Source organism: Malaclemys terrapin, chromosome 10 (genome assembly GCF_027887155.1).
Source record: "Malaclemys terrapin pileata isolate rMalTer1 chromosome 10, rMalTer1.hap1, whole genome shotgun sequence".
NCBI lineage: Eukaryota > Metazoa > Chordata > Testudines > Emydidae > Malaclemys > Malaclemys terrapin.
In genome coordinates this window covers 41,845,918-41,864,985 of record NC_071514.1, presented here as the reverse complement: position 1 = coordinate 41,864,985, position 19,068 = coordinate 41,845,918, and the positions used below count along the sequence as shown (strand labels likewise).

Below are 19,068 nucleotides of genomic sequence, written 5' to 3'. Positions count from 1 at the left end.
ATTCATAACTGATGCAGCAAGCCCAGAGGTGCTGTGGCTATGAACTGCTAAGCCCAGAGGTACTGGGGCACAGCCCTGGCACAAATTAAGTACTGCTCCAACCTTGACTGCTGCTCATACCCCAGTGCTGCAGGTACCCAGAGCTCCACTGATAGGAACCCCCTAGAGCCTGGTGTTGCCAAACCCTGGGGTCAACAAAGTCCCCCACTGCAGGAGTTCAGGGCCCAGCCATGCACCATGGCCAGTGCAACCCTGGAGCCCCCAGAACAGGTACCACTGGGGCCAACATGGCATCAGAACCCACCCTGGCCCTCCATGCAGCCAAGCTAGGGGTGGGATCCTGGGGAGCCCTGGGGCTGCACGTGCACCTCCTACCTGCGAGGAGCCAGGGCAGCGTCTGGCCCCGCGCCTGATACACAGGCTAGAGTACCCGCCCCCCTCAGGGGAACTCAGACCGCACCACTCCACAGAAACGGGGGGAGGAATAGGAGGTCCTAGACGGTGTCACTGCCGAGAGGGACTACAGGTGAGGCAGCGCAGCCTCACACTTGCGCAGGTGCACTCCCCTGCTTACTTAACTACACGCCGCCATGTTGTAAGGACGAGTACGCTCCCCGCATGCGCAGTGGCGCAGCCTCGCTCCCCTTGCCTCTGCCCTTTAAAAGCCGCCCGGCGGCCGGAGCCCGGCCCCATAGAGGGAAATCTCGGTGGGTGGGGACGGCGCGATGGCGGAGAGTAGTGAGCCGTCTGTAAGTGTTCTCCGCTGCCGTCCCGGTTCTTCCCCCACCCCGGGAGCCCAGAATCTCCTGCTTTGGGGGCGTCTGGGGCAGGGGAGAGCTCCCTCTGTGTAGTGCCAGGACATCACCTTCTGGGTAGCTGCACTGTCCCGCCCCACCCCCACCTGGAGCCCCCTGGCCTGCCTGGCAGTCACCCCTTGGCCTGCTCCAGCTACTCTGCCCTTTGGCTCTGCCTCTCGGACCCTAGGTGCCTGGCTGTGCAGGGAAGGGGGCAGTTACCAGCCCCTAGGCTCAGGGCAGCCACTGGCCCTGGCAAGTGCCCCAGGCAGGAGAGCAGTGAGGCTCACGGGTGGGGAACTCCCAGCAAGGGCAGAACTACTTCCCTTGGCCCCAGGCGAAACCCCTGGTGTGGTGCTGAGTCAAGTGCCCATGCATGCCCAGCCACTGGATAGGGCTTCTTGGGCTATGGCTGTGTAGCCCCAGATGACCGGTGTGACTTGACCACTCTGGCTCCAGCCCTGCTCTGACTGGTTAAGCCAATATCTTGGTCCCCTCGTGGGATGTCTGTCCTGATGTCTAGTCTGGAGTTTGCTTTTCCTAGCTCACAGCCTGGTCCTTGGTTTTGCCTCTCAGCCTTTCCCAGACTAAGGCTACTTGTCCCAGTTTAGAGTCTAATGGTATGAAACTAAAGGGCCTCTCCATGGTACTAAGCCAGGATCGTCTTGGCTCCTTTTCGTGTCCTACAGATTCAGCTACTGCTTCTGTGAGGCTGGTTCTCAAATCCACCTTTCCTCCTTCATCCAAACTCCTCTTTCCAGCTGCCTCTTGGGCATTCCCACCACTACCTCTCCCTCATCAGGATGGAGCTTCTTATTGTTTACCCATCAGGCAGCTTCACATCTCTCCCCATCCCCAAGGCCTATGATCTGGGCAGCCTCTTGGCTCTTCTACCCCATATCCAGCCTCTTGCTAGAGCCTGTCTCCTGTCTAATGTCCCCCTTTCCCTGCTGTCCTCACAGCTAAACCCCTTCTCCATGTAGTGGTCACTTCTTGCCTTTATCACAATAACATCTTCTCTGGCCTTCCTTCTTCTGCTCCCTGGGGTCTGTCGAAAATGCTGCTACTGAAGATCCTTTGTTCTGCTGCTGTTCAAACTACATCACTCCCTCCATTGGCTCCCTGGTTCACTGCATCAGATTTGCACACCGCCTCCTCTGGGTCCAATATCAGTGAGGCTGTCTCTGACCCCCTTGGTGGATTCATTTCAGTCCCTTGACCAATGTAGGTTCTGTGGAATCTCCACTTTCATTTTAAGAAAAACTTCTTGTCCTCCTGGTTGCCAAGCAAACCTTCTAAATGGGACTTGTGTGAAACCAGTGCAGGATTGTCCCAAGTCTGTAGACAGTGTTAGCTTTGAGAAGCATGAACTTCCCTCATTAATATCAGCTGGGCGATAACTCTTAAACCTACCAGTGATACTTTGAGAGCTACGTTATCACATAGTGAAGGTGTAGAACTGGGCTCCTAATTTGTGCAAGTACAGCAGTTGTGTGTACAAACTGAGGAACTGCACATGCCAGTGGCTAGTTAAACAAAAGGACAGACATAACTTTGTTTCTAACAGCTCTGGCATTGCTTTTCCCACTCAGTGACAGGAGCTTTACCGACTGAGACCCCGGTCCTCCAACTTGTACCATGTGGTTGGATCCTGTGCCCACACAGAACTCTCTTAAAGTCCACATGGATTCTCTGAGTCTCTGAAACAAGTTGTAGGCTCAGGGCCCCACAGTTAATTTCTACTGAAGCAGGGTAAACTTCCCATTGATTTCAGTGGAGCAGCTGAGAGATTAAAAACCGGTAGACTAAGTTGCCATCACCCTTCCAGCTAGTGCCTTGGAGGTGCCAGGAGTCTGGGATTAGCAGTAGGCAGGGCCGTCTCCAGGTACCAGCGAAGGAAGCAGGTTCCTGAGGCGGCCAATAGAAAGGGGCGTCACTCCGTCCGTTATTGGGGCAGCACGTCTGGGTCTTTGGTGGCAATTCGGCGGCGGGTCCTTCACTCCGTCTCTTCCTCTTTGGCGGCACTTCAGGGGCAGCTCAATCGGGTTTTTCTTTTTCTTTTCTTTTTCTTCACCGCTTGGGGTGGCAAAAAAGCTGGAGCCAGCCCTGGCAGTAGGGGCTGTCAGGGATCGCTAAATACCTGTTGTTAGCCAGCAGGACATGCCCCATCTGGGGCTTGGCTAGAGGACGATCTTTGTCAATACTGTGGTATTAGTTCAGCACCCCTTCTTTGGCTGGGGGAGCAGATGGATGCTCACCCTCCTCTCTGGCTTGGGGCAGGTCAGGATGTCTCTTTCCTTACCAGCTGGCTCCTGGAAGGGGCAGGGACGCCCTATTCCCCATCTCGCTCTGTCTCCTAGATCCTAGAAGACTACCTTCTGGCAGAAGATGCTCCTTTGCTGGAAGAAATGGCGGAGGAAGATGAGGAGATTGACCTGTACAATGAAATGACGTTTGGGTTAGGTAGGACTTGGAGGCAGCAGGAGAGGATGAGCATCAGGGCACGGGGGGTGAGCAGACTTGGGAAAGAAAGGGCAATGGGGAACACAAAGATTGGGCAGCTGGGATTTGACTTGGGCTTGTTGGGAGGTGTTGATGGCTGGGGCTTGGGGGTATTACTTGCAGGAGCGATCCCACACCAGGGGAGTTGCTCTCTGGAGCAGGAACCTCAAAGGTCAATTTCCCAGCATCTAGCTCCCCCTGTTGGTGAGGGCAGCATCTCCCCCAGTTCAGACTGGGCACACCACAGGCAGTGGAGCTGCTGTGGAATCCCCCAGCTTCCTGCCCCTGACTGGAGCCCACCTTTCTTTCCTCCAAAGATCGAGACTCCATGGAAGAGGAAGTGGCAAAAGCCCTGGCTCCTCCAGTTAAAGGCCCCGAGCTGAGTCTTGTGGGCAAAAATGAGGCAGCGGCAATGGCAGAGGTAGCGGTGGAGGAGGAGGATGAGTACAAGGCCACTGAGCAGCCTGGCCTGGGGGCAGAAGAGGAGCAGCCCATGCTGGAGGAGATGGAAGAGGCAGGGGAAGAAAGTGAGGCAGAGCCTGGGGCTCAGCATGACGACTTTGCTGACATGGAGGAGGAGATAGGGGTAGATGAAGAGGAGGAGGAGGAGGAAGAAGAGGAGGAGGAGGAGGAAGAAGGGGAAGAAGAGGAGCAGCATGACGAGGACAACGAGGAGCAGAATGATTTGGGAGACCCAGCAGTGATGAGAGCTGTGCACAGCAAGCCCACGCTGGAGGTGAGACAGGCCGGGGGTGGTGGCTTCAGAAGGGCATGTGGATTTAGTCCTTTCTCCATGAGCGTTTGGGGAGTGATGCTGTCTCCTCCCAGCAGTCTGGGCAGGGGGTCCCTCCCACCCACGCACAGCAGGATTCTCCCCATTAACTTTAGCAGCCCCTGGGAACTGGGAAGATACCAACTGAGGTGGGGGAGGGGGTCTGCTGGGAGATGGCCATGTGCATTGCCCCTTCCTCTCACTGACCCCAGGGTCAGCCATTCTGGGATTGAGGACAGATCCTCCCCATGCTGGGAGCCAGTGACTCCCCCACACTCTCCCTGGGGCAAGTCCCCTTCCTTCTCCCCCAGGTCCAGAGGGAGGCAGGGAAGCTGAATTCCCCAGACCGCGGGGACTGAGTGCAATTCTTCTGTGCCCTGCAGAGCCTGGACTCAGCAGTTCTCGACAGCAGGATCGGCTCCACCTGGGGAGAGTTCGAGGGCGATGACTTGGTAAGAGTGAGGTCACCTTCCCCCTGCCTGTCCCGGTTCCCTGGAGTGCTGCTGGCTGGGGGAGGGGGGATGGGAGGAGCTTGGGGCTCCCCCACAACCAGTGCTCCTGCACCTCACAGCATCTCCTCTAGGGAGGGGGCTGGGACTGGAGCAATGGGGAGCTTCAGTTGCTGGCCCTGTACCTGCAGCACCCACTGCTGGAAGAGACTAGGGCAGTGGTCCCCAACACGGTGCCCGCGGGTGCGCCCGCATACTGGCCAGCGGACAAGCATCTGCTGAAATGCCACTGAAAAGCGGCCTCACAAATAGGTGTTGCCGCTGAAATGCCGCTGAAAAGCAGCCTCACCAATAGGTGTCGCCGCTGAAATGCTGCTGATTTTCGTTGGCATTTTGGCAGCGACGCCTCTTGACATTGCTGCTTCTTGGCGGCATTTCGGCAGATGCTTGTCTGCCGGCCACGGTCCTCGGTGGCTCGTCATCCGGCACCCGCCACCCAGAAAAGGTTGGGGACCACTGGACTAGGGTGAGTGGCTGGGAGCTCCCCTGATAGTTGTAGCTTCTACAGCGCCTGCTGCTGGAAGAGGCCAGGCCTGGAGTAGCTGTAGGTTCACTCAGTGTTTCTAAGCTGTTCTCTGCAGTGCCTCCTGCTGGCAGATGCTGGGACTACAGCTGTTCTTTCCTTCTTGCTCCCTCCACCTTTGCTCGGTGAGTCTTTCCATCGAGCCTAACTCCCAGTGCCTTTCAGATGGTTGCAGATTCAGGTGCGTGGACCTCATCCCCAAGCAGCATCCTGTCGCGCCACATGTTGGAGGTGAGCACCACCCTTTGCCTTCTCCCCGTATCCAGAAGAGGGCATCACTGGGCACCGTGAGCATGGAACCATCCAATGCTCTGGAGCCATCAAGCTGCCTAGGCTGGAAGTCCCCTCTCCCTCACTCCCCTGAACATCCAGGGGTCCAGAGCCCAAACCAAAGGGCTTGCTGAGTTTCAGGCAGGGGCTGGTACATGGGACTGATGGATATGGTGGGGAAGTGTCCCAAGGGTGGGCAGGAGCTGGCATGGCCTGCGGGCAGAGGGCTCTTTCAGGCTGAAGGTGCTGTAGGAACGTGGAAGGGTTCCAGGACTGGCGGTCAATGGAGAATGGGCTTTGGTGGCCCCGAAGGAGTTTGGAGGCATGGAAGAGACTCCTCTGGCCCATCCCCCTGAGGTGGGGTTGGTGCAAAGACTTGTGGGAGAAGGGACCCGCTCTGCAGAGCTCCTGTGCCCTGCTAGAGCTGAGCTGATCCTGTGGTGGAATTTGGGAGTTCTGTGGGGAGGGCATATCCCCAGCTGTAGCACTCCTCGTGGGCTCGGGAAAGCCAGCCAGCCCTTGCCATGCTCTGGGGAGTGTATTGGCTCCACAATCCCTCTAGCAGCTCCAGAGCTGGAGGTGCCCGTGCGCAGAGCTTTCCCCTACCCCCACTCCATTGCGACTCCAAACCCCAGGGCTGGCTGGCTGGCTTTGTGGCCTACAGGCAGGTATATACAGCTGCTTTCCAAAGCAGGGATTGTCCAGCCATCCGCCCACCCAGGCTCACATGGGCCTGGCCTAGGGGTGACCCTGGGAATGTCGGCTCTGTCTCACTGCTGATCCCTTTAGTCAGTGCTCCCAGCTCCCTGGGATTGTGGGGGACTCGAGGGCCCATCTCACCTGGTTTGGGTCAGGCAGTGGTGACTGAAACCAGTCCTTGGGGCTGCCAGGGTTGTCACTCTCCCTCCAGCAGTGGCCCGGTATACCCTGGGGTATAGCAGAAAGGCTCTATCTTTGTCTCCCCTGTAGGACAAAGCCATTCTCCAGGCATTGGACAGGGGCCCCCCCATGTCGCATATGAACCTGGACTTCCTTGTCTCCCCAGCGCAGAGGGGGTACCTGGGCTCCCCTGGACTTAAGCGCCCAGACTTCAGAATGATGTCCCCGAAATCCTTCCCTCAGCGCTTTATGCGACAGGTAAAGTGACTTCCTACCTTCTGCCCTTCATTCCCCTGCTCCTGCGTCCCTGCTACTCCTCTGTTGGTCCCCTCTGCCCTGTGTCACTTTGGGGTCACTCTGCCCCATGCTCTGGGCCATCCCTCACAGCAGTGCAGCTCCAACAGTGTCTGTCTTGCATGTGCTATTTACACCATTGATGCTGAATGCTGCCAGGCAAGCTGCAGGGCAGGGCCTGCCACTGGCCCAGTCAGTTAGCCTGCTGCAGCCCTGCTTCCAGTATCGGAGGGGTAGCCGTGTTAGTCTGTATCCGCAAAAACAACGAGGAGTCCGGTGGCACCTTAAAGACTAACAGATTTATTTGGGCATAAGCTTTCATGGGTAAAAACACACTTCTTCAGATGCATCTTTAAGGTGCCACTGGACTCCTGCTTCCAGTAACATTCCTGTCTCCTGTCCTGCAGCAGTCTCCCATGATGCCCCGCTCCATGGGCTCCCCTCGACCGTACACGCCGTCCCGCAGAGCCTCACCTCTCTTCACCCCCAATCAGGTAACACCCCAAGCTGCTTCTTCCCTCCCAGCCCAGGGCCTCTCAGGAAGCTTTGGCCATTCCAATCTGCACCCGTACATGCGTCACTGGAGCTGATCAGTCCATCTCCCAATGTGGCAGCGCCAGAGAGTTTGAGGAAGGTGTCAAGGCGTATTGACCTGGCTGCTAGCACGGCTCTATGGTGGGGGGAGGGAGGGCATTTCTTCTGAGCAAGCCCTAGCCCAAGGAATCTTTCTGCCCTGAAATGGCAGGATCAGCACTTGTAACTTCATCCTGGTCAGTGTCACTGCAGGTGCTGCTTCTTAGTAACTTACTAAGCTGTTCTCCTCCAGCAGGCAGTTCCACAGGTGGTTACATAAAGAATCACTTCCTTCATCCATCTCAAATGCTCTGTCTTTTAATCCCAAGTGCCCTTTTCTGTTGTCTCATGGGGAAAGGAAATAGTCCCCTGCAGAGCTGTTCTCTTACAGACCTCTCTTCTCTTCTTTCCAAACTGCATAGCCATCCTCAATGTCTCCTCCTCTGGGATCCTGCCCCCACCCTTGACATGTTATCGCTCTTGAGGATGTTCTCTTGGAGCCATACCCCTTGTCCCCTGTGCCTCCTCAGTCCTGCTGCCCCCTGTTGGATGAGGTGGGCAGCACCAAGTACAGTACATAGGGGAGGAGCTAGAGGGTGGCCTGGGGCATATTGTGTGGAGAGGTTGCTCTAGGCCTCAGCCAAAGCCCCACCTTCAGTTCCAGGCATCATGCTTCGGAAAAGACCAACAGGTAGGGTTACCATATTGCAATATTGGAAAAAGAGGACACTCCAAGGGGCCCAGGCTCCGCCCCTTCCCCGGCCCTGCCCAACTCTGCCCCCTCCCCAAAGTCCCCGCCCCAACGCCGCCCCCTCCCCTGAGCACACCACATTCCCCCTCCTCCCCTCCCCTGAATGCTCCGCCCTCCTGCTCCTCCCCATCCCCTGCTTCCCGCGAATCAAATGTTCGCCGGAAGCCTGAAACAGGCAGGCAGCAGGTAAGCTGGGGCAGCGGGGGGTGGGGGTGGGGGAGGGGGAGGGAAGGAGGCGCGGCCCAGTCCGGCCCCCCTGGCCGAGCAGCTCCCTCTGGCGCCCAGCCCCGGCCCAGCACCCCTGGCGGCTCCGGCCCCGGCTCTAGCGACTCCAGCTAGGCTCCGGCCCCGGTCCCCGTGGCTCCGGCCCAGCTCGGCTCAGGTCCTGGCCCTGGCCGAGCGGCGCCGGCCGGTGGCCGAGCACCCCCAGCGGCTCCGGATCCGTCCCCAGCGGCTCCAGCCCAGACCCAAGCCCCACGACCCTGGCCGGAGCTCCGGCCGGAGCACGGCCCAATTCCTGGGGGAATTGGGTCCCACTCTTACTAAAGCCGGCCCTGATCGGGGGAGTTGTTAGTTTTGCTGCAGCCACTCCACTCACACTCAGGGTCCCCCGAGTGTCTTTTGCCCGAGTGCGAGTGGCTGCAGCAAAACTAACAACTCCCCTGATCTGCGGGGGGCACAGAGGCGGTGGGCGGCATCCGAGTGCGCAGCCACCTCCTCCCGGGCTCCGGCTGCTGCTGCGCTGGGGAAGTTGCTTCGGCCCCGGTGCGCGGTGGAGAGCGGCAGGAGCCGGGAAAGTTGGAGCCTGGGGAGGAGGCGGTCCCCTTACCATGCCTCCCTATTTTCCTGGACATGTCCGGCTTTTTGGAAATTCCTCCCGGACGGGGATTTGAGGACCAAAAAGCTGGACGTGTCCAGGAAAATCTGGACGTATGGTAACCCTACCAACAGGGAGGTTAGAGAACACCATGGACAGGGCAAGCAGGGACAGGCTGAACCAGCAGGACACAGGGCAGGGAAGAGTATGTCTTTAGGAGCCATTCAGGGCCTGGAGCTGGGCCCCACGTTGGGCACAGTTCCCCTAGTAGTATGGCCGGAAAGGGATTGGACCGGATCCCTGGAGCCCACTAATAGGTCACCTGACTCCTCCCTGGCGCTGGGGCAGCAGAGACCATCTTTGTTGGCTTGGCAGCATGATGCTGAAGTCCCAGCTGTGGTCTGTGTAATGGGGCTGAGGACAGGATCCCGCCGGGGCTTTGAGGAACAGCTGGGAGCAGGAATTTTCAGACCCAATGGGCAACTAGGGCAGTGTCTGTCAGTTAGTAGGGGGTGCTGTCCACATGACTGGCTGGAGATGGACCCGCAACAAAACTCCTCCAGCACTGGGCGCTTCCTGGCCATGCCTGGCAGTTGCGTGGGGGAGGGGTGAAGGAGCTCCATCCTGCCATGCAGCCTGTGCCGCTCTCATCAGCATGCAGCAGGGTGCAGAGGAGAAGGCAGCTCCACTACAGCATGCAGAGGGACAGGGAGGAGCCAGCACCTCTGGCCATGGGGCATTCCACTCCTTCTCCTTAATGCCAGGTGGACGAAAGTGCCCCACATCCGTACTGGCCCTTCAAGGGCTCCTGGGTTTCTTGGTTAGGGGAAGAGGATGCTCCAGCTCTGGAAACCTAACCCTTCTCTCCTCTTTCAGAGCTCGGGGTATGTATCTCCAACCCCCTTTAGGCCCATGTCACGCAACATCAGCACCCCAACGCAGCCCCTGGCCATGCACTTTGGCCCCATGTCTCCCTCTCTGGAGCCCCCTCTCTTCTTCAGTCCTCCAGCCGGCTGCCAGCTGAAGTTCAGGTACTGTGGCAGGGGGTAGGATCCCTGTGACCAAAGCATCCAGGGCTCCAGCCTGTCTGATCTCCCCACTGATTGTGGGGCAGGGAGGGCAGCTAACCCCACAAACTGGACTTGGGCCGAAGTCTGGTATTGAGGTTGGATTATATATCTGGTGCATGCTCTGAAATGGGAGCTGGGTGCCAGGGCCCCTACCAGAGCTGGGGCTAAAGAGGCATTGTGGCCTGTGAACCCCAAAATGATTTGAGGTTCAATGTTGCAGCCCTCCCACCTTATAGCTAAGGATCATGGGGGTGGGACTAGAACTGGTGCTGCTGCTCCTTAATTAGCCAGCAGGCTGGCTGGGACATTCCCCTGGATCCTCCAGGAATGGGCCCAGGTTGCCCACAGGGCAGTGGGGGGAAGAGACAGGGCACCCCCCTGCAGGGCCCTTTGTAGATCCAGATGCAGAGCCCCCTGCTCTGGAAGGCAGTGGCCTGAGTCTGGCCTGGTGTCAGAGTGTCAGAGCCTGCCCCGCTTTGCCCCCACCCATCTTCATTGCCATATCCTCCATCAGCCCTTCTTGCTGCTGGCCTCATCCCCGCCACCTGTCTTTCATTGCAGTGTGCCCAGCCACATGACCCAACTGCACCCTCAGCATCAGCGGATCCTGAATCAGCGGCAGCAGCGAGGGCAGACGCAGAGGTGAGCTGGGGGGCAGGGAGGAAAGAGACTGGGGGCTCCTGTAAGGAGTTTGGGGGGCACAGCCGGCACATGGTGAGATTGGCACAAACCTAAGCCTGGCGCCCCGGTGCTCCTAGCTGTGTGGGTGCAGCTTGCTGACGGGGTCCAGATGTTTCACTCCAGGCTACTCCCTGCTCTCTCTAGGCTGCAGTGCCTTTCCAGGGCTTCCTCTGGAGCTTTCTCACCTAGGGACCTGGGGGACCGCTGATCCCCTAGGAGATGGCACTAGGCTGTGAGTGCCATGCCCAGGGCAAGGAAGCTTGAAATGTCTCCCCCTAGATGTTTGTGCCTGTGTCCTGCTGTGAGCCTGGTTGTGTGTACGGGGTCACGGAGCCCCAGGCTGGCCCACTGGGATCCCGGCCGGGGGTTGTGTATAGGGGGTCACAGAGCCCCAGGCTGGCTCACTGTGATCCCGGCCAGGGGTTGTGTATAGGGGGTCACGGTAAGAGAGTGTGAGTGTGAGAGACTGAAAAGCAAATGCAAACTGCTGTATTCTCAATAAATGCGGCGTGTTGCCTTCTCCCCTATAAAAAAAATCTCGTGTGCTTTGTTTAAGCATAACATCACGGAGCCCCAGACTGGCTCACTGTGATCCCAGCCGGGGGTTGTGTATAGGGGGTTACGGAGCCCCAAGCTGGTTCACTGTGCTCCATGGTCTGCGGCCGGCACAGAGCATAGCAGTGGCCTGAGCAGCTGTGACCCTGTGATTTGTCCCAGGCTCTGTGCACCTGCTGCCTGTAAAGGGGCACCTTGCCACTAATGTGGCACCAGTCGGGGTATCTGGCAGTGCCTGCTCTGGATTCCCCCTGCCTTTCAGGCCTCCACCCAGCTGGGGACATGCCCTGGTGCTGGGTAGCTCTCACTCCCTGGGGCCCTGGCGCTCCCCACATATCGGTTCCTCAGCCCCATGCTCCTCCCTCCATGTACATGGCTGGAAATACTCCCATTGGAGGTGTGTGGCCTGGCCTTCCCCAGGTTGGGCTGAGACCCAGGCAGATCTGCCGAGGCTGCTGGGTGGGCAGGGGGACTCGGGTGTGAGAAGCGGCTGGAGAGAGGGCCAGCTCTATGTGAGGGGGGCTCTGCCCATGATTCCCCCCCTCTCTCCCCCACTGGCACTGCCACCAGCTCAGCTCCAGGATGAAGGAGCTGACCCACCTGGGGGGAGGTCGGGAGGGGACTGGGGGCTGGCCTGTGCCAGGTGTGCAGCACAGGCGCTGGAGGGGGAGCAGCCAGCAGAATCATCTCAACCAGAGGATCTTTCACCTCCTTGTGCTCAGTGCTCTCCCTCCCATCCCGGGGCCCCTTGTGCTCCCCACATATTGGTTCCTGTCTTGCTAGGCCTTCCCAGGGCCTGTGTAGTCCCCCTGCTACCACCCACATCTCCAGGCAGAAGCCTGATGTGAACCCTTTAATTGATGGGGGGGGGTTGGCCCAATGGGAGCAGCTGGTTGCTGCAGATGCTGCCCCAGGCGGAGTCCCCAGGGAGTAACCCCGGGGGGGTGATTCCTGCCCTGCAGCATCTCCCCCAAGAAGGCATGGTCCCCGAAGGCGGATCCCTATTCTGGGCTCATGACACGCAAGGAGAAGGACTGGGTGATCAAGGTGCAGATGATGCAGCTGCAGAGTGAGAATCCTCACCTGGACGACTACTATTACCAGGTGAAGGGGGGGGGGGGATCCGATGCCTTCTCTCCCTAGAATGGGCAGAGACCTCCCTGGCTGCGTGGGGCTTGGGTTTCCCCCACAGCCCCAGCTGGGCAGACCCCCACTATCCCCAGGCTGCTCCCCAGCTAGGTTGGTTCTGTCCCACAGGATCCATCGCTGCACAGCTCTGTCCCAGCTGTGGGGTGGAGGAGGGTGCTCGTGCCCTGTCCTGATGTTGGCCATCCCTGGAGCATGGGGCCTGATGAGGAGGATGCAGGGGGCAGCCAGGAGCCCTGGACTGAGGGCAGAGGCAGGAGAATTAGATTGGCCCCTCCTGGTGCAGAAACCCACTTGGGGCAGATGGACCAATTAAACTGCTCCTCCCCCCAGCAAGAGCCCCGGGGCTGATGTTGGACTGGGTGGAGCCCTTCCCCCTCTTTGGGCCACTGCAAGGGCATCAAAACCTTTTGGGGGGGGATTGGGGGAGGGAGGGGGAAGGGCAAAAACGGAAGTGCCCCCTCCCTCTCCAGGGCTCGCTGCTCCAGTGGTGTGCCAGCTGCCCTCTTCTGGTGCCACAGCAGCCCCTGGTGGGCCAAAGATGTAATTGCAGCACCTCCTGGGCAGAATCTTATTCCGCAGGGAAGAAAAATCATCAGCAGACATGAATCCAGCTCTTATGTTTCTTTTCTTAAAAAGGTGGGGGGGGGGGGCAAGGACCCCTAGTCCTCCGGTGCCAGTGGGCCACGGCTACTGCAGTGTGCTCAGCCCCATAGCAGGCCTGTGCCCAGCCTGCTGCCTCCTCTCACAGCTGCTTTGCCGTCCTTTCCTTCGCAGGCCTATTACCACAGGCTGGAGCGGAAGCAGGCAGAGGAGGAGCTGCTTGGGGGGCGCAACAAGCAGGAGCCCCCCAAGCTGGTCACGCCATACATTCAGAAGATGGAGATCTATGACTCTGGTAAGGATGAGGGGAAGGGCACTGCCTGAGGCAGGCAGAAGGGACCCTGGGTAGGTTCTCAGCATGTCTGCCTCTCTTTCAGTGGTGCGGATTGCAGGCTCGCTGGGCCAGGTTGCCGTGTCCACATGTTACAGCCCCCGTAGGGCCATCGATGCCGTGCACCACGCCCTGCAGGAGGAGGTACGTATGAGGTGGCTGTGCTCCCCTGAACCTGCCCTGGCCCTCTGTGCAGCCACTCGGTGGGAGCTTTCTCATCTGCCTTAAAGCTTCCCGGTGGAGATTGGGACTCCTGCCCCCTTCTGTAGCTGCTCTGGCTAGTGAGGCTCCGGCACCCGTTGCTCTGGATCTATCACTGGTGAGATCAGCCCAGCACTGGGGATAGGTCAAGTAGCCCGGTCAGGTGGGGTCAGCTCCTGGACTTCATGCAGCTTGACAGGAGCCCTTTGAAGTGCTCCCCATGTGGGTTGCTCAGTGTCCTGCTGCCATCACATCTGATCAAGCCTGGTAGTAGCTTGGGGACAGCACTGTGGCCTGGAGACTGCTGTGTTTTGTGGTGGTTGTAACTGGTTGTCTTCCCTTCTCCCCTCTGGATCTGAAGGCTGCAGGGAACCAGCGACTTCGGGCGCTGCACAGAATCGAGAAGGTGAGAGGGCGCCTCATGCACCGCCATGGCTTCGGGGCAAGACGTTTCCCCTCCAGTTGACGTGCTGGGGGGAGCAAGGGCAGGGGAACAGCAGTGGCGGAAGGCAGGTTCATTAGAAGCTGGATATCGGCTCCCTCCAACTTCTGCAAACCCGGTGTGGCCTGGAACTTGTCGTGTCCAGCCTCTCGGGGCAGAGATGCTTGTGGGGAGGGTTAGTGTCAAGTGGAGCAGGGAGGGTTTGAGAGATGAGTCCAACAGCGTCTCGGGGCAAAGCCAGGGGATGTTCTGTGGAAGATCCCAGCTTGCATGTGGCTTTGGTGCAGACGCTCCACTCTGCCATATTCATCTGTCTCCTTGAACCTAGGGCACAGGGCTATTCTGAAGAAGGTCAGATAGTCAATGTTAGAGGCTGTGGATCAGTGGATCTCTGGCTTCTCCGAGTCCCCTGCAGAGTTCACAAGTCCATAAGAAACTGTGTATTAGAGCTAGTCCGGGAGACCTGAGTGGCTGAGTGAGCACCTCTGGCTGATGGAGGTCCTGGATCCTTGCAGTGAGGGTGGGGTGAGACTTACCCAAGGGTCCCAGGTCCCTCCTCAACCCCGATGGGAAGTCTCTGTTGTACGTAGGAGCTGTGGCTGGGACCTCTTGGGATGTCCCAGCTGCTTCTCTCACAGCCAGGCAGCTCGCTCCTTGTCACAGGCTGAGTGCTGGGGGAAGAATATAGAGTGTAGGGCTACTGTCTATCCAGACAGGCTCATATAGGATCTCATTATTCCTTCCACCCCGGCCCACCTACTAGCTTCTCTCCTGCTTCCTCAGATGTTCCTGCAGCTCCTGGAAGTGGAGGAGACTCAGCGGAAGATGAGCCTGCTGCCCGAAGAACAGCACCCCCGTTTCCGTGAGAAGAAGAGCCACGAAGTGGGGCGCATCTACCAGGCCCTGAAGATCAGGGCGTGCAACAGTGAGGAGTGAGTTTGCTGGTGCACATTTGTGCACTGTCCCTGCACACGGCTGGCCCCTGGGGAAGGGGGCCTAGGGGCTATCTGGGCAGGGTGCAGGTCCCAGCCCCATGGTGAAGCACGCCCCACGCGCATGGAGATGCTGTTAGAACAGCAGATCTCTGAGGCCAGATGGGAACGCCCTGTTCCCTGTCACCTGGCACTAGTGGGTTTGGGAATCTGAAACATTCCTGTCTTCAAACTCAGCACTCCACATCCAGCTGTGCCACATCAAATACTCTGGGGCTAAGCCCGCTGCCCACTTGATGGGAGACAGCTCCTCTGCTGGACACTGGGGCCCTGTGCTGCCTTCTCCTGACTCCTCCTTCCTCCCCACACCCAAGCCATGCAGGATCCTGTTAAACTCCCCTGCTGGAGGCACAGGCCCCTCCCTGTCACCCCAGTTGCCTGCTTCCCTGGCGGCACTTCCCGCTGCCAGTGGAGCAAGGGTAGGTGGGAGGGTGCTGGGTCCTACAGGGTCTGGGCAGCTCAGGGCTCTCCCACAGGGAGGCAGAAGACGAGTTCCTGCAGGTCCTTTGTGTACGGAAGGGGAAGAAACTGACTGCACGGCTGCTGCCACACCTGGCACGGGAGCAGGCGGAGGAGATCCTGGTCACCATCACCCGCCACCTGCCTTTCCTCATGAGGAAGGATGTGCTGGATGAGGTAATGGCCTTCTGGGGGTAGGGAGAGGCTGGTCCTGGGATGGGGCACCATTTCCCCCTCCCCCAAACCATTGCCCTGGAGCGAGCAGGGAATTTGCCCTCCGCGTTCAATCCAAGCTGGGCCCTAGATTCTAGAGGGGCCATTCTGCAGGCACTGGGTACTGATGAACTGGAGGGAGCTCAGGAGAAGGCCTCAACCATTGTAGGAAACTGGGGAATGAGAGGGCTGGCGTGAGGCAGAAGGGTCCACCTGGGCAGCAAGTCTAGGGCTGGGATCCCAGAGTCCAGCAGGGGTGAGTGATACAGGGTTATAACTAGGGCAATGGGGGGAGGCTGGGAAACTGGGGATGTAGCCAGGGCTGCAGGGAAAGTCCTGGCTGGGCATGGCCAGACTGTGGCCTAGTCTGCAGATTGCTATGCCGGAAGGTCCCTTGCTTGGCTGCCCTGGGGAATAGACTGTAGGGCACAATTCTGCCCAGGCCGATGGGCTGGAGGATCTGTGGTGTCTGGGCTGGAAAGGGAGCGCTTTGTTTACACCTTCAGCTGCCAGCATGAGCTCGCCTGTTTCAGTTGGGAGAGGCAGGTCCAGCCAGTGAGCACTTGATAGTGCTTCCCAGTGCCCCCTGCAGGTTGGGTTCGTTTCCCCCACCCCTGCAAGCAGATGCTGTTGCGATTACATGCCAGAGCAGGGAGTTAGGAGTTGAGCCCACCTGTATGGTGTCAGGTCTGGGGGCTGGTTTTAACCGCGCTGACTCCTCTCTCCGTGCTGGTGTTTAGTCCCTGCCTGTCCTGTACGGCCCCCTCAGCGAGATGGTGGGCCGGATGACCTTCAGCGAGCTCATCGAGGTCCTGCAGGAGCTGACCAGGCCGCTTGCTGGCTCCACCGAGCTGCCGCTCACCATGACCTTTAAGAACCAGGTGTGTGGGGCTGGGTGGGACAGGAAGTTGGGGCCAGAAGGGCTCCAGGAGGGAAAGCCGGTGAGCTCAGCGCTGTCCTGGAGGATGAGATTCTGCGCCTGTCTCTGGGCGCTCTGGGGTGGGTGCTGGGCCCTGTGGGGGACATGCTCCGTCCTGGGGCTGGGCCTGGCCTGGCTGTGGCTGCTGTTTCTAACCCATGGCCACTCCTGTGCTTCCCCGCAGTTCGGGATCTCGCTTCTGTACGCCCTGCTGAGTCATGGCGAGAGGCTGCTCTCCTCTGACATGCCGCTGGAGCCGCACAGCGGGGACTTCGAGAAGTGGTGAGGTGCCACGGGGAGGTGTTTGGCCCAGGCGGTGCCCCGTGGGGGAGGGTGGCTGGGTAGCACACAGCACGCCGTGTTGGCTGGTGCGGGGGGGGCAGCCAGGTGCTCACTGGTGGGTTTGTCTCCCCAGGACGGACACAGTGTTCCTGGTTGCCAGGGAGCTGTCCCAAGTGCCCAAGACTGCCCTGGTGGAGCCTCTCTTCCTCCCCAGCAACCTCCTCTCTTTGTTCTGCCGCTACCTGGACAAGCAGACTATCCACCGCCTGGAGGCCAAGATGGAGTGAGTGCTGGTCTCCCGGGCTGTGCTGGGGGGCTCTTGGGGCACTGGCTGTGCCCAGGCTGTAGTAGCTGTTGTGCTGACCAGTGCCCATGGCTGCCCGCAGCAGGTGTGCCAGAGCTGCCTGGGGCAGTCGCTGGCCCTGGGCTGTTGAGGAGGCAGGAAGGGGTGTAGCTCTACTGTCAGGAACATAAGCCAGGCAGAGACCTTCCAAAGCGGGAAAGAGCCGAAGGGTAATGCTGCGAGGTGGGCCCCCAGACCTGTTGGGCTGGGATCCTTGGAGAGGTGTCTGGTATTGTGGCACTCTGAGCTTTGCCCTTCAGGCTGCTCAGAAACCTCCCAACATGGTAGCAGGAATGAAGGGGGTGGGCAAGCATTGGCCCAACCCAGTGGCCTTTTGGGGCCCTGTGAGTGGCTTGTGGCTTGGCCAGGCTGTCAGCATTACACAGCTGTCCCGGCGCCCTGGGATGTCTTGGCTCCTCCTGCACAAAGGTGGCTCCTTGATCCAGTCATTTCAAGTGACTGGTTTGTTGTCTGTCTTTTCTGGTGGGGGCCGCCTGGCACCTGCCTGCGGGGGGAGTCGTCACATGCAGAGGGGCCAGTGACGTTGCTGTAACGCATCCTGATGGTACCAAGCAAGAGGCCCTTGTAGCAGCATAGCTCCATCCTGTACCAGACGTGGTCTGGGCTGGGGAGGGGGGAAATGACTCCTGGGTGGCAGGTGGTCTGTGACAGTAACATCAGCTGGAGATGAAGCGAGAGCAGCCCCCGAACGCTGCCAACCCAGAACAGTGGGTGTTAGAGCATGGGGCCTGCAGGGGCCATGTCCCAGCTGCTGCATTAGCCCATTCCTAACATGCTGGTCTTGCCCTGCAGGTGCTCCCCTCTGCCCTCAGAGGCTGCCATGCCATGCTGAGACCTCCCATTCCTGGGAAAGTGGATGAGACCAGTTTCCTGGGCAGTGGTGCCCATCTTCTCTGAGATGCACAGGCAGGGGGCATCACCTTGTGACTTTGTTTCCAAATCAGACACTATCCCTGGCACAAGGGGACTTTGTGTTTTTTGCCCTAGCGCCGGGAGGAGCAAGATTCAAGGGCTGATCATGGCCCTCTCCAGCGTCGGTGCCTGGGGACACAGCACAGGGGACACGGGTAACTTATTTGGGCCTCGCCCCGCAGAGGCAAGCACTGGAGCACAGCGGGCTCAAAGCAGATGTGTACAGTGGGCATGGGGAGCACCTGGTGGTGGGCAATTGAGGTTGACTGTGTACAGCACTCGCTAAAATAAAAGCGATTAACAAGACCCCCTGGCCTCGGTATGTGAAGTCTCCAGCTTGGGCGAGCCCCCAGTGTGCTGTAAACAGGGCATGGAAGTGCAACCAAGAGACCACATGTTCCCACCAAGCTCCTGGCACATGGCTCCTCAGCAGCTGCTCCGTCACGTGCCTTCTCTGTGTGGACACAGGTCTGGTGTGTGCAGCCCTCTCAGAGAACCTTCCTGGGCTGAACTGCAATAGTCTTGTGTGTTGGCATGGAGTGGGGCATGTAGATAGATTTGCTGCCCGAGCTCCAGGCTCTGTAAATGACCAATCTAACTCCTCCCTCTCACATGCAGCACCGAGGCAGGCGCACAGGATACCAGCTTACATTGAATGGTCTGTTTGGGCTCAGCCTGGAGAACAATCAGTGGTGGTATGCTCCCATGGCCCATCTACTCTGGACACAGGTTTCCAGTCTTCCTAACAGGATTGTCCCTCATCGCAACCTGTTTGCTCTGATCATCTGGGAATTAGTTAATGATGCTGGCAGTTTAAAGGTGATTATTCGGCTTCAGCGATCGCTATCCAGGGAGCTGAGTAGAAGCAGTTCAGATGTGACCCAAACTTACTGTTGCAGGCTGTCTGCAGACTCAGGCAGATGGCACTACACCAGTTGTACTTGGGTCACAGATTGAAAGTTTCCTTCACAACCATGAACTTAATTTTATAATGAAAGTTGAAATTCTGGAGCCTGGGGCTAGACCACTGGATCAAGACTCAGACCTTGGTTCTACTCCTATCTCTGCACTGATCGGCTGGGTGACCTTGGTAAGTCATATTATCTTTCTTGGTTCCTGCCTTGCGCCCCACCCCCCCCAAACTTTGTCATCATGTCTCTTTAGACCAGTGGTTCTCAACCTTTTATCATTGTGGGCTGCATATGCAGCTCTCT

General features: G+C 58.7%; 1 protein-coding gene across 1 annotated transcript; it reads left to right on the top strand.

The window, feature by feature from the left end:
- Window positions 1-664: 664 nt before the first annotated feature.
- Window positions 665-18,160, top strand: PATL2 (PAT1 homolog 2). The gene is made up of 19 exons (XM_054042318.1): window positions 665-749; window positions 3,155-3,257; window positions 3,614-4,032; window positions 4,452-4,520; window positions 5,266-5,331; window positions 6,340-6,507; window positions 6,951-7,037; window positions 9,561-9,715; window positions 10,316-10,396; window positions 11,953-12,094; window positions 12,914-13,034; window positions 13,117-13,214; window positions 13,633-13,677; window positions 14,497-14,645; window positions 15,182-15,341; window positions 16,118-16,258; window positions 16,481-16,578; window positions 16,712-16,861; window positions 17,735-18,160. Exons 1-19 carry the CDS (start codon window positions 726-728, stop codon window positions 17,772-17,774), a joined length of 2,316 nt encoding a protein of 771 aa, XP_053898293.1. The 5' UTR covers window positions 665-725; the 3' UTR covers window positions 17,775-18,160.
- The last annotated feature ends 908 nt before the right edge of the window (window positions 18,161-19,068 follow it).